At 41.2% G+C, this 14830-nt stretch overlaps 2 protein-coding genes across 3 annotated transcripts in view; one reads left to right on the plus strand and one right to left on the minus strand.

Moving 5' to 3' along the window:
- Window positions 1-7557: 7557 nt before the first annotated feature.
- GLRX2 (glutaredoxin 2) lies at window positions 7558-9460 on the minus strand. 2 transcript variants are annotated; one of them, XM_068691389.1, is made up of 4 exons: window positions 9373-9460; window positions 8999-9068; window positions 8357-8533; window positions 7558-7736 (listed from the first exon to the last, which is right to left on the minus strand). In XM_068691389.1, the coding sequence occupies exons 1-4, from the start codon at window positions 9405-9407 to the stop codon at window positions 7617-7619; spliced, it is 402 nt and encodes a 133-aa protein (XP_068547490.1). In that variant the 5' UTR covers window positions 9408-9460; the 3' UTR covers window positions 7558-7616. The 2 variants fall into 2 exon arrangements, with proteins under 2 accessions (XP_068547490.1, XP_068547491.1); XM_068691390.1 differs by lacking the exon at window positions 9373-9460 and adding an exon at window positions 9197-9328.
- A 1581-nt stretch (window positions 9461-11041) lies between these two features.
- Window positions 11042-14830, plus strand: part of CDC73 (cell division cycle 73) — a 98213-nt gene continuing 94424 nt past the window's right edge. The window contains exon 1 of the mRNA XM_068690178.1: window positions 11042-11302. Coding sequence (XP_068546279.1) covers window positions 11172-11302 — 131 coding nt within the window. The 5' untranslated portion in view covers window positions 11042-11171. The remainder of the gene's footprint in view (window positions 11303-14830) is intronic.

The raw sequence follows: 14830 nt of genomic DNA on the forward strand, positions 1-14830 counted from the left end.
TTTTTTAAACAAATAACTAAGGTTCAAGAATTTCCATAATTATACTTCAGATCTACAAAAGAAGTGTTTTCTGGCACATGTGAGACCATGTAACTGTGATGCAGTATAAAAGTTACCCAGTGAGATTTTATACTGACAAAACTGAAAGTGGAAGAGCTCATGCTCATCTTTTATTTAGATTATTTGGATTTTCGAGGATAAAGTAACTCTTTCTAGAGAGAGGGGTAGTTTCTGTACAATGCAGTTTCAAAAGCACTATTTTAGATTTCATGTGCTTTGGTGAATATTCAACAAACCTTTTAGTAGCGAAAGGTCTTGGAAATGGCTAGGAAGCCACATTCAGTACATGTTGTAACTTCAGTTAGCATCAGCTCACTTTCAGTGAGGAAGATCAGCAAGTGCATGTGTCTTAGCCTACTCTTGAAAGCTGAGTAGCAACAACCAGAAACAAACGGCTACGTTTTCTTCAAAGGAACGTATTGGATGATACAAAAATCTTCCTAATGAGAATACTTCGTTTAAAAAAAATCTTTTTGTAGATTAACATTATTTCTGATTTCTTAAATTAATTCAATCTAACATTTTTCCAAACTACCTCCAGTTTATAGTGACCAATTCTTAAAAACTTTTATGAAGTGTACAGTTGCCTCGTTCTCAAAATCTTGTTTAGGAAGTGATTGAAACTGGATTTTTTTTTTTTTTTTTATTCTGATAGTAAGAGTGTGAGTAAATATGGAGAAAGCTAGTGAATATCTTACCACTTTGGAACAGGAACCAATAGCAATTCATGTGTATATGTATTTAAATCTGTGTGTGTGTGTGTATTTAGGTATGTGTGTACAGGGGGGAAGTTAAAAGATCTCTTTCACAGATCAGTCTTAAAAGCTGAGAGCTTTTTTTCAGAGATGCTTTTACAACTTCCCCAAGATGTGTATGTCAGCCTCTTTTATGCTAATTCTGGCTGTTTTAAACAGTGAATTTGGTGTTAATTTGAAAATAATTATGGTTTATAAAGATTACCCGATTGTGGTAAATGACATGTAAGACCATATTTTTCTGCCTAAAAGACAAGCTTTTAAATGTAAAATTCAAGTTCATATTATACTTTTGATACTTGTAACACTTTTCATTATGCCTCCTACATATTGACTCAAAGTTCAAAGCTTGCATTCTGTAGGATGGTTATCTATTTTGGTGCTATCTAAAATGTGAGATTACATGTTACTGAAGGTATTCTGCTACACACTTACACACTACCTTAATGAATAAATCAGAACGGTGAAGGAAGCCTTTTCTGACACTGATGTATAGGAACAACTCGAGAGTTGTTTTAAATCTGTGGCTTAAAGAGCTGATGGTAAGAATGTTAGTTTTCAGTGGACATGAATGTAGTTACTTCTGAATTATCCCTGCTATTATAATACAGCTCTGATAGAATGCTTGAACACAGGACTACCAGCAGCTTGTCAGGTGACATCCAGAAAAAAACCAAGCGTTCCTGCAGAAACTGATAAAATAGCACTTTGAGGTTGAAAATTAGCCATTTCCTTTGAAAAACTTCTTACCAAGTGTAGTCTCCTTGCAAAATGAACACAAGGAATTTGGGGCGTAAATGCACTTGCTCACTACATGTAAATTATTTAAAGTAAATGCACTGATGTTTTGGAGTTGTTTTTGGTAGTAATGTGTTTTAAATGAGGCAATAGTCAAACACCTGAATAGATGTTTCCTATTAAGCTAGCGATGTTGAAAATAACTGACAGATAAGTATCTTTTGCAGGTACTTTTTCTTTTTTGAAGTAGTATTTGTGAAGTAATAGGAAATATTTTGGACTAAATACGAAATGAGAAACCTAAACTGGTATTTCAATAACTTTTTTGCAGTCAATTGCATAAATTTACTGCAAATAAATATTAGACTAGTTATTAACAGATTGATTGAACAGTTATTGTAGCGATGCATCTTTGAAAGCAGTCTGGTTTAAAATAAAATTCCTTGAACTACAGTAAAAGTGAAGGTGAATTTTTCAGTAGAACTTAGAGAAAATGTTGACACTAGATAGCTATGTGCTATGTTAAAGATAGTCACCCATGCTGGAGTACATAATTTGCCCCTAAATATTTACCATATCTCTGTACCAAAAAAATCTTGTTAGATTATTGTAGATGCTGGTTTTCCAGTGTAAAGCTAGCACTGTTGAGATCATGTTGTCATCTGCTCCTCCTTTAAAGTTTCCAGAGAGAGGGGAAATTGAAGTAAATGCTGACAGATGAAATTTGGCAGTATGTTGGCCCTTGTTCCTCCTATTTTCTGTCTGGAGTTGGTTATTTTCATACATTAAGGGGCAAAGAAGACTGATCCTGTGTTTTCTTTTTCCATAGACTGATCTTTCTTTTCTGGCCGTATGCTGAATTTTAGGGGAACTGTCTGACTCATTTGCTCTAACAAATTTCTCCTGATTTTAGTCTTTAGTTATTAAACAAATAATTACCAGAACGATACCTGGACATGTGAAGAGGCAACAATTACTGTAATTTTTTTTTTAAAGGAAAAAAAAAATAGCTAAGACACAGTTTCTCAGCTTTAGTTCAGTATACAATAAATAAACCCTTTCACTAGAGAGTGGACATGACTTTTTCAAGTTAGTGTTGTTTGCATTGGAGGAACACTGACTAATGAAAATGGGGCTATAATTGTGCACTACAGCTTAGTAGTGAAAATAGGACAGGAAAGATTTTAAAGATAGTGAAGTTTATTCGAAATGTTAAAAAAAAAAAAGAAAAAAAAAAACACAATAAAAATCTAAATGCAGCGTGCAGGTGTAGACTAGGTGAATGCAGGTTTCTTGTTATTTGTCAGAATTAACAGGCTTTCAGTTTGACTGTCATTTCACTGTGAGCCCCTAATAAAATTCTTAAGTGTTAGATTATTGTCTAAGACTGTAATGTTCAGGCACTTTAGCATAAAGAAAGAAGAAAAGGATGTAATGGTTGGAAGCACAGCAGAGGTAAAATGTTCTTCTCTAATGAAGGGCGGTAACCAGTGGACATCGGAGGTCATGTTTCCGCGTAGCAGTGATACAGACAAGAATGTGGGCACGTGCTGCTCAAGATTTCTTTAAAATTATGCATCGGTATTGTGTGTTGAATAAAGACAGTAATAATTTTGCCAAGAATTAGACTTTTGTGCCAGGATTTTTAGACCTGTAGCAAGGAAAGGGAGAGTTTGGGATGCTTGTAGAACTTCCTTACTTGTAGACCTTGGGGCTTAATCCACAGTTGTGTATTTAATAAAGAGAAGTCTCAAAGTAGGTCTAGGTCCAAAGTTAGCAGTGCCAGTCTAACTGCCCAGTACATAACAGCCTGTAATAACTGGCCATAAAGTACCTTGCTGCTTTAAATCACTGTTAAACCTGTTTGTGAAACATAAATCATTGTGGGGACAGGACATTTGTTCTTTTTTGTTGTTGTTGCTTTTAAATTGGGGCCCACTAATACCCATTTATGGGTATGGCTTTCAAAGGCTATTCAATGAAGCGTATGTTCTTGGCTTAAAAAGTACACCAGCAGTTTTGGAAATGTATTTTACTAATGACTCTGTAAAAACACTAGGAAAATATTTTTCTCCATTGCAAAATGCAGTGCTGCTTAATCATGTAGCCACCATACCAAAAGCATTAGTATTGGTTCCGTTTATGTTGATTCTTCTATTACCCATTTTTTTCTGTGCTCTTCCTTTTCTCTGTTAATGTTGGCTTTTTTCTCCTTTTCCATCACCTCGTGAACCCAGACCTATACTTGAACCTCTTCTCACAAGTACTTGTCCTTTCCTTTTTTGCCACTGTTCTAAATCTGCCATTTTGCTGTCATCAAGCACATTAGCTTAGCTAAACAACTTACGCCAGCACTGATGTCATAGTATTTATCTTAACTTAAAAAGGGACAACTTTTTCACCTTCTTTGATCATATAAATCTCGAATAAGATATTTAATTTGCTGTGTCTATCAGCTTTTGGTTAAAAAAAAAGTTGCATAAATTACAAAAGCGCATCCTTGTTTCTTTAAAAAAATCCAACATCTGCCTGTGAAACTAAATGACTTACTTCTATAAAACATCCATTTAAAATTGGCTTTTCAAATGTAAAGCTTCTTTCTCGAGTTTGTTGGGTGGGTCAGAGCTTTTCATTCTGTTGTATGTTTTCAAGTTGTTACAAGCAGAATTAAGGAAACATTTAAATGAATCTTCTATATGAGTGGGAAGCTTTTTAGCAATATTGAAAATATTTGGAGACTAGAATGTAGAAGCAAACCTCAGCAAAAATCACTTGTCTTGCTTGCGCTTTTAATCTTCCTTGTTTTTTTTAAGCATTTCATCACTTTATAGGGTTTATTTAGCTATTTGCAGTGGCTCACAGTGGACAAATATGCTGTAAGTAAATTGTTCTACTGGCTTTATTGGTGAAATGGTAGAGATTTCATCATACCCTGATAGAGTACAGTGTACAACGTTGCTGAGTAAGACTTAAGGGGAAAAGACAAAACAGTAGGACTATATTTTGTATGTGCTGCTCTGAGAGCTAGGACTTAAAATTAGCTAATTGCAGCATAAGGTATGGTGTCTTTAAGTATGTGTGCTTACATTTGGATTTATGATTTTGATACTGTAACATGTGGTTTCTTTAGGTATTTCTGCATTCTGAATTTAAGTTTAAATAAATATATTTGCATATATATATGTGGTACAGTCAGAACTTTTACAAATACTTCATTAACAAATAATGAATGGAAATAGCTGTTTTCCTAATGTTACCAGCTTTTTAGTTAAGCACAACTATTTACAATAAAATATCTATTCTGTTACATTCTCATATAAAAGTGCAGTTCTACTCTCAAACTAATTCCGTATAAGGAATGAACAGATGAATGCATTCACAGCTCTATCTGCTTAGTTAAATAACTTGATGTTTGTTTTTAACTACTCATGCTTCTTAGGAGCACGTTATTTGAGCTGGATGAGTGCTTAAGTATAATCCCTACTACAGAATATTTTAACAGACAATTTTTAACATTCACATCCCAAAACAACCATTATTTTAAAACAAACAGCTTTTCTTCTGAAGACACTACTAAGCAAAAAGTATGGAGCTTTTTATTTTGAATGCCTCTCCCTGCCCTTTTTTGTTCCTGGAGTAGAACCACACTTGAACTGCCATGTAATGTTTAAATAACTTAAACATAACATGGCTTTGTGCCATCCAATAATGAAGGCACTGTCTTGCTGCTACTTTCTATGAAACGATACAAAATGAATGAGGAAACATTTGGATGGGGAGCCTTAATATAGCTGAAAAGAAATAACAAACTGGCACTCATGAGGCTCTGCAGGCGTACAGTAGGCTTTCTCAGCTATTGGAATGGAATATTGCCTTAAGTGACATTGCCCTGGGATTTCTGAAACGTAGAACTCAAAGGGGTATTTTAAACTACTGTTTTGGGACTTTTTCTATCAGGGAACAAAATGAAAAGTAAGGTCTTTGAAAAATTCCTTTGCGTACTGTTATTTTTACATGATGGATTTACAAGCTTTCAGGTGCAAAATTGTTAATCTAAGAAAACAAAACTGGCCTAAGAATTATACACAGGGAAAAAGAACACTTGGATACCAGCACATGTGCAAACTAAATTGCTTTATTAAGTATAAATTTAGGGAGAGATGCACATTTGATGGTGTTTTAACTTAATGAGCGTGTCCTTGTAAAAAAAAAAAAAAACAAACTTAAGGCAACAATCAAACTAGCAAAAGGTAGTGAATTGCAATAATAATGTAACAAGGTCAGTGTGTTTAGTTAGCTAATTACACGTTAAAGATGCACAGTGCAGAGGACTCTATACTGAACTTTTACAAATTGTTACTTAAATTTGTTTCAAAGCTGTACTGCAACAAGGAAGTCATCAAATTCACTAAGGACGGCCTTACAGTCACAATTATCTGAGCTGAAGGTGGATGTGGCACTTTGTTTCCTTGTGGAAAGGAAGTTGTTTACGTGCACGCAGTGCCTGCAACAAGGGAAATAACAGATATCTTATTCACAAGAAGCGAATAAAAATGGACTTAATGTTTTTATTCTAAACTGTGCATCTTTAGTAGTGTAATAGTCCCTTTTATTGAGGAAAGGGATATAATTTTCTACTCGCGTATGATGAACTTTCCTGAAATAACCAAGTCTTGGCATTGGCTGCTCTGGCTTTGGATGTACATTGTACTGAAACTATTGAATTTGGGTTTTTTAGACATTTAACTGCAAGTTAATATTGCTAGTAAACTGCATTCTGACTGTAGAACTTAAGTACTAAATAAACTCTATGCATATTAGACCCATTTTACTTGGTCTTGAGTTTCATAACAGCACTGGATTGATGATGTAGAGTTTAGTGTCACTGGCTACACCAGGATATTCCAGAATGACAGCGTCCGGACTGACATAGTGGAGAGTAAAGGCGAAAGTGCTTACCTATCACTCTACAACTGCAAGGATCTCTCTTCACTTTTTCCATAGCACCTGAACTTATAATTAAGTACTTACAAGATCAGATGATGAAATACACGTATGAGGGAGGTAAACAAAGGTGGATATCCCCTCCTATTGGTGACTGTCAAGGGAGAACCTCCTACTACCCTAACCTTCCACAAACATACATGACCAAAGAATTTAACCAAAGGACAGGGGCTAGGGGTGGGAGACTGGTGTAGTTCAAGCCTCTCCAGAAGATCCTAAGATACTCTCATACAATGGCAGCCTAGTAGGTTTTAAAACAGTGACTGACCCTTTGCAAGACCCCAAAGTTGCAGGTTACCTGCAATCCTCTGCTCCAACTGAGAGCAACTGTAGGAGAGAACAGTGAAGCTGACCTACTTCCTCTACTGCCAGACTCCTTTATTTAAAAGAACAACTGATATCGCAAAGCATGCTCACTCATGCCATCCTTGCATAATACATTCCCATGATTTACATTTAAGTTCGCTTGTAAATAAAATTACAATTAATGTTGCACAAGAAAGAGGTGGTTTCAGCACTATTTAGGAATACACAGAATGACAGCCAAAAAAAACTAAACTAGTACAAGTAGTGTAAAAGTAACAAATGAACAGTAAGAAACTTGACATGCAGCAACATCACTACAAATGTGATGCTTTGTACTTTCTTTGATTGCAATTTGACATTTAAAATTTAACAAAGCCATTACATTGACCGTGTATTGTAACTGTGGTAGAATGAGACTAGAAAGACACCTTACTTGCAGGAAAACAAAACAAAAAACAGGATACTTCAAAAACCTTAACTCTACCACCAATGCAACACCAATAAAATGACATCATTTGAATACACTTGGAGTTTCAAGAGGTTCATAACGATTGTGGTAAAGCTGAGGCAAGGAAACCAAGTAATTTGTCAGTTCCATAGAGTCTGTGTCAGAGAATGATCTGAGATTCAGAAATTCTTGGCTTGAAGCTGTTACCCCCCAGCTGATGCAGTGTGTCTTTGTAATCTTTTTAACTTGTCTGAATTTGTACCTGTTTTATATCAAGGCAGAACTATGCTAGGCTAGATGGTGGTTCAGGATTTTCCTTTCAGCTGACATTGATGAATCAATGGCAGTAGCTTGCCTTCCTCGTGAAGTCTTTGAGTATCTGTAGCACCTCCGACAAAAGTCCCATTAACAAACACTCTTGGGACCTATCAAGAACAAGAATATTGCATCAGTCACTTCAAAAAAAAGACAAAAACCTAGAGCAAAGCCCTGTGGACTCAAGTATTGTTATGTCAGCTTACACACCCACACCTACACTAAGAGTGGAATGTGTATGTATACATACACACACACACCATTTAGTCTCTTAATATGCATATTAATGTTTCAGTATTATGGTACAACTCCTGCTTCCATAATATTTACGGAAATTGAAAACTTTGTTCACTTGCTACTCAGAAGTGGATTTGAATTCACTATAGGGAAAATTCATGCAATTGAGTCAAGTGAGGCTATATAAAATTAAGGAATGGCAAACATGCTAAGTGTTAAACACAATGCAATAAATACAGCTGTAGAAATGAAAACTGACTTTGATACTTCAGTCATCTTAGTGGCAGTATGGAAAAAAGATCACCTCTGAGGGACAGCCAGAAGGTCTCAAGAAAAAACACAGAACCCTTCTGCAGTGTCTTGTTTTTCATTTAGAAGCTTGCATCACAAGTTTACCCATCTCAGAAGGCTGCAGACCTTGATACGTCCATAACCCATGAAAAACATAGTTTAAATTCTTACTTTTCTTATTACATGCAAGAAGTATACTCACTGTTCTGCCACCAGTCATCTGTTCAAGAACATCTTGTATCTGGTTTCCGTTTTCATTCAGGTCCAGTTCTACAGCTGTGTAATTTACATTCATGTGCTCAAAAAGCTTTTTTGCCTTTTCGCAGTAGAAGCACGTTGTTTTAGAGAAAATCACCACGCAGTTCTCTGAAATAATATCCTGTATATTTACAAGAACACCCAAGTAAGTGAGCCTTGTTTGTAAATCAGTGTATTTTAACAGTATCCAACAGCCATGAAATCAAACGGGGAAATTATAAATCTGCTATTACTGTAACAAATGTTTAGTAGCAGTAATTTGACTAACTTTAATCCCCAATACTGATGACAGTACTGAATTAGACTAGAAGGCTGAAGACTGAAGAAAGACGTACAAAGAATACAGCCTAGAAAGACCAGGTGGCAGCACTACGGACGAACAATGCTGCCCATATTACTTGTTATTAATTACAATTAATTGTTAAAAAGCGGGTTGGATAGGCAGAACTTCTCACATAATTTTTTTGTGTAATTCAGACAAGCTTTGAAGCAGCCACGATTTTTAGGAAAACTGAAGACACGAGCAGTTGAAGACACAAATAATGCTGTAAGACACAAATAACATGAGGCACACACAATTCGTTACCTGTATTTGGTTCGCAGCGTCATTGCTGGACAGCCCAACAGAGACGGGCTGGCTGTTCCCCATCCTAAAACTAAACAGAAACACGAGTCAGACAGGCGTGCTTACACAGAAACGGCACCTTTTAGAGCTCACAAATTATTATTATTATTTTTAAAGCATCGCAGCGCTGTCAATATCCCTCACAATTCCCCGTCACACTTGGGTTCACATCAGCTGCAACACCGGGAGCTGTACGAGCTCGCACAGCGCGCAGGACGATCAAAATAAACTCTAACTTTACAGACAGCGCGGAAAGCAGCTGCTTTCTCCAGACAAACGCTTTTTATTTCCCTTTTTCCCGACCCCTTCCCTGTCCCCGTCCCGTCCCCACCCACCCCCGCCGCAGCCCGGCCGCCCCCCGCAGCAACATGGCGGCCGGCCGGAAGGGGCGGGGCCCCGCAGTCCTCGCGGCGGTCCGGCACGGCTTGAGGCCCCCCCCCTCCACCCCCTCCCCGCCTCCCGGCCGAGCGCGGGGCTGCCCGCGGCGCTGCCTGCTTCGAGGGCGGCGCCCCGGGGGCCGCCTCTGAGCCCCTGGGGAGGTGCCGGGTGGGGCTGGGGGTGCCGCGGGTGCCCCCTGCCCGTCTGCTGGGGTGGGACAGTGTAAAAGTGCAGCCCTCAGTCCTGTGACAAACAGCACAAGGAAATCAGATCATGTGTAAAAGCGACCCGTGTGGGCTGCCGGTGCTCCCTTATAGGTGGCAGGTTGACCCCGTTCAGACCCGGTGTGTTTATCTTGCTCCTGTGCTACAAGACACAAATAATCCTTATTTGTGTGTGTGATCTTGGTGAATTTACGGTATAGAAAGCGTGGGTGTAGCCTGCTGCACCACGGCTGCGTTAAAGTGGTCAACAAACGCAGCTGGAAGCTGTGCCCTGGCAGTGTGCTGTCGCGGTACCAAGCCCTAACAGGTTTTCCCCTTTCACATAAAGGTTTTCTAGATTCATCACCTGGGCTAAAGCTGATGAGCACTCAGGTATCTAATACCATGTGGTATAAATACCGATTGGTAGTCTTACTATGTTCCCCAAAGTGAAGTGTGAGGACAGTTCTCCATTCTTCCATCTAAAACTTTCAACTAAGACATACTGAAGTAAAAAGGTAAAACAACCACGACTTCGTGAAAAGTAATGACTTTGTATGTTGCTAAAGAAGTATTTGTAGTCTAGTTAAAAGCTGCTTAGGCGATGCCAAGTAGTTTCTGTACGAGAAACAGAAACAAGACTGGAACAAATGGAAGAATTTCAATTTCCATTTCAATTTTTCATAGGTTGCAGCTGCAGTAAATCTAATCTGAGAAGTTATGTTATGTTTATTCAGAATGCAATTCTGTTTATTCATGATGATTTTGCTTCCTCAGTACATGAATGCTATATCCCAGCGTTGGTGTTGCCTGGCGGGGAGCAGTGCGGTGGGCTCTGCTGTGCTGCTCATTTCCAGTGCTGTGGCCGAGCAGAAGATACTAAATTGGACAGAGGAGAAAGCAAAGGTGTGTTTTTAGGGGAAAACATGGATTTGGACTAATTCTGTGATTCTGTGTGAAAAAGCCTGACGAGGCGTGCTCACAAGGGAGGCTTTGAGCCACAGAGCCCCACGAAGCCCTCCCCTCTGCGCTGCACGGACCCGGCCATGCAGGTGATGAGGAGCTGGTGCGTGAGGAAAGTGTTTTTGGCAGAGACACCAAATATTTTCGGGATCGCTTTATTCCCCTGGGGTGCCAACCGCCTGCTCGCGTCAGAACCGAGTGCTGGTTCAGAACCCAACGCCAGAACTAAATCCTGACGGGAATTCAACGGCAGAACTAAATCCTGACAGGAATTAAAGCCTGACGAGTGCTTTTAGCGCCTGGTAACACCGGGGGCACACCACAGGGCTTCCCTCTCCCCTCCCACCCCGCTCTGACCGGCGGGCGGCAGACCCCAGGCGGGGCCCCCTCAGCCCGCTGCGGCCGCCCAGGGGCGGGGCGAGGCGAGGCGGGGCGAGGCGGGGCGGGGCGGCGGCGCTGCTCAGGCGTTCTCCGCGGGCAGCCCAGGGCCTGGCGGCTGGCGGCGGGGTCCTCTCGCGGCTGGCGGCGGCGACGAGGACGGCGGCGGCGGGGCCGGCAGCGGCTGTGGTGGCGGCGGCGGCGGGCAGAAGATGGCGGACGTGCTGAGCGTGCTGCGGCAGTACAACACGCAGAAGAAGGAGATCGTGGTGAAGGGCGACGAGGTGATCTTCGGCGAGTTCTCCTGGCCCAAGAACGTCAAGACCAACTATGTCATCTGGGGGTGAGCCGCCGGCGACGCGGGGTTTACGGGGGGTGGCGGCCGGGCTGAGCCCCACCGGGCCTCGTTTGCCCCTTGGGGGGGGTCCCTGGGGCCGCCGGGCTGGCCTCGGGTCGCCCCCGGGGGCTGTGGGTGGGCAGGGGGGTGAGGGAGCCCCGCGGAGCCTGTCCCGGGTTTTGGGGAGAAATCCTCCAAAATCGGTGCGTGCCGGGGCACCGGGCGGCTCGGCACCCCCCCCAGCTCGGGCAGCGGGTGGGGAGTGGGCGGCGAGCCCCGGGGAACGGGGGTTGGTTCGGCCCTGCCCTAACAGGCAGCTGGAAATCGCCTTTCTCTTCCTGGAGTCGCTACAGTCGGTTAAGTGCTACTTTGTGTTTTTTTAGAAAAGTTCTAGAACGTCGGTTTCTGTACCTGTTGGACTCGGTGGCTTGCTGTGCGAGGGGCTGCTCTGCTCACCTTTCTCCGGAAAGTGGCAGCTGCAGGCTCGTGATGCCCACCCTGAAAGGGCTTCAGTGAATCCTTTCAACCCAAGGGAAACTAACGCTGGTTGTTAAATGGCAGGTAGCGAGTGCTGCAGGTAGTGATCAAAGGGAGTGCCCCGTGCTCGGAAGCTTGCAAGACCAGGAGAGCCACAGATTTCTCAAACAAAGCCCTTGTAGTTCATGCTACCCAGGAACTGATTTTTGATTTTTCATAGTTACGATAAGGACATTAACAGTGCTGCAGTGTCCTCTAGTTTGAGGAAGAAAGGAAAGAAATCTGCCTGCTTATGTTAATTCATAGGCAGATTTTTTAAAACTGCTGTAACTTCACATTCAGTTTAAAGCTAGAAACGTGGTATTTCATTGTCTATTTAAAGCTTTCAGAAACTTGCTTGGCATTTAGTTGCACTTCCTGGCTGAGAGGGGATACTGGTAGGTAGACCGGAGAGGAAGAAAATATTTGCATAAGGAGATAAGTTTTAGAGCTTTTGATAAGTCTTGATTCTGTTTTGCTGAGTAGCTACATAGACGCTTAAGGTGTTTCCCTTGCTACAAGTTGCTTTTCCCAGGCCGTAATAAGTAATGGTTAACTGGACAGACACATTTCACCCCCATTCTGTAGGGAGCAGAGAAACCGATAGGCTAGCCTGACTCTTCTACTGCTTAGGAAAACTTGATTTAGATGTGGAAATTATTAACAAAAGACAAGAAGGTGGCAGCTGGAGAGAAAAACTTTATTGGGTACGTTAACACAGCTTTATCTTTATGGCCAAAGAGGGATCGTGGGGGAGCAGAGGATGTGCTGAGCAGTAGCAGTAACCACATCGTAGCTGTGCAGTTCCTCATCTCTCGTGATAATGTTACAGACTTGTTATTTTTCAGTAAACTAGTAAATCCTGATTCAGACCCAAAAAGGGGGCTCCTGAGCTTCTGGTAGAATGAGGCCGCTGTTGATTCACAGCATCTCTTGTGAACCACCGTGGCACATTCTGTCTGAAATCCATAAACTGAAGAACCAGTTCCACGAGCCATACCTTTGAGATCACAGTTTGGGAGCTGTTAATTCTTGTAATTGCCGGGATGTATGAGGAACATCTTCAACAACTTCTAAGCTTCAAAATCTCTTACTAGGGTCACTCAAAGGGGTCCAAACTACACGTACAGTGAGCAGTTGTTAAGAGCTTAATCTTTCACGAAGCCAATATGATTTCTGTCTTAGGTGTCCACAGCCTGGTTGCTGTAATTGCATCTCTGTCTGCTATCGGTCTGGGGAGAGTAACCCAAGTCGGAATAGCAGCGGTGGCATTCGGTCCCTTCTAGAATTAGTCCCAGCAGACATTTAACACTGTGGCTCCTTGAGCAGCAAAGCTGGCAGAAGTCAGCAGCGCTGCCTTCTCTCCGTGCTGGCGTGAGTGGCTGCCAAACAGTGAATTGGTCTGAGGAAAGGAGCCAGGGTAAGGGTAACCTGGAAACAAAACCCAGAAGGTCGTTCTGATGCAGGTTGGTTCCCAGATACAGTCCACAGAGCACAACTCTGAGTACTTCTGGAGGCAGGATGGACTAAGATGAGGTGTTCTGTTTGTTTTGACGTAAGGGTTGGTCCGTGGCCCCAGAAGAGTGATTATAGAATCAGTTTCAAAACCCAAGGAAGGAATCAATCTACCAGCACCTCATTTGCCTTGTTTACCCGTCAGAGGGACTTGTTTGGACAGTTGAGAAGTTTTTAAACAGAGAGCAGCTGGTCGTGGGTATTGTGCTTTGTGTGAGACTCCGCATGTCCAGTCTTGTATTTTTGAGGATTAGTGCTTGCTTTTGTGAATGAGACCCAGGCACTTAGAACCTCTATAATAATCCATGCTTTCAAACACAAAAAAAGGAAGTAGAGCAGTTAAAAAATGAATAAACTCGTGTCGCCCTTGGAGTGTGAATGGATAAACTGGAAATAAATTTCGGGTGCTAAAACCAAGCAGGTGAGGCTTTCTATTTTGCGTTATGTGAACATTTTCTTCAGCTTTTAAGCTGGAGTTTAACAAGTATTAAAAGTTGCATCACTTCTTTTTTTTTAAGTGCTGAACTTTTCAGACTTTTCAAGGCCTGGATCATAAGATTGTTTTTCTGAAATAACTGACGTAATTAGTAATATGGGAAAAGAAGATTAATTTCTTTTGCTGCTTCACACAATTAACAAACATTGTAAGTAAGCTTCATTCAGCTTAGCTTGCTTTTACCTCTTTATTTTGAGCAGGTCCTCTGGCAGGCCTGAAAGGATCACGAACTGCTGTTGAAATGCCAGTTGAGGCTTAGATTTTCTCCTTGCAGTACAATTGCTCTCCCATCTGACCCTCTCCCGTTAACATGCAGTATCTTGCATTGTCCTTGTGATAAAGCATCCTCTTGCAATGATAATGAGCATGGGGATTTCTTGCGTGTGTGGCTTAGGTGAAGTACCAGCTGTGCTCTGCTGAGCTTTGTCCATGCCTGGGGCTTTGTAATACCGTATTTCCAAATTAATAGATAACCGTTCAGTGTTTGTTTTCTAAATTACACCATTCATTGCTAAATAGTGTAAAGAAACTTGAGTAGATGAGCAGCTGGACTTTCTAATATAATCATTGGATGTGACGCACTTCAAAGAAATAATGACTTACCCTGAGAAGAGAGAATCTACGGTGTTGATTGTAAAATGAAGTGACAACTGCGGCACGTGACACAGGCTTCACTTCAGAGCCAAGTCTATGTGGAGGAAGCTTTTGTTTCTACCAGTACTCTGAACAAGTTCAGATGCTACCTGATCAAAGATAGCAGGGAAACAATAAAATAGCCAAACAATTCCTTGCAGTGGAGTCCAGTTTTGTTACAGTTATTCAGCCAACTTTGTTTCTTAGCAGTCAAAAGATACAAAGTCTCTTTCCTTCCCTCCTCCTTGCAACAAAACATAACCCTTCCTTCCACCATGTAAATACACAGACCAAGTTCTTGGAAGGAACGAAGGGTGATAGAAAAATCCTTTATTCTACCAATTCCTGAAGATTTTTGAATCATTTTTCTCCCT

This window comes from Anas acuta, chromosome 8 (genome assembly GCF_963932015.1).
Source record: "Anas acuta chromosome 8, bAnaAcu1.1, whole genome shotgun sequence".
Classification (NCBI taxonomy): domain Eukaryota; kingdom Metazoa; phylum Chordata; class Aves; order Anseriformes; family Anatidae; genus Anas; species Anas acuta.

Excerpts from the sequence above, each read along its gene's own strand:
- GLRX2 (XM_068691389.1), bottom strand. The coding sequence starts at position 9,407 with ATGTTGCTGCGGGGGGCGGCCGGGCTGCGGCGGGG. Across the intron at positions 8,534-8,998 it reads ACGCTGCGAACCAAATACAG|GATATTATTTCAGAGAACTG; the intron begins GTAACGAATTGT and ends GTAAATATACAG. Across the intron at positions 7,737-8,356 it reads AGATGACTGGTGGCAGAACA|GTCCCAAGAGTGTTTGTTAA; the intron begins GTGAGTATACTT and ends TGTTCTTGATAG.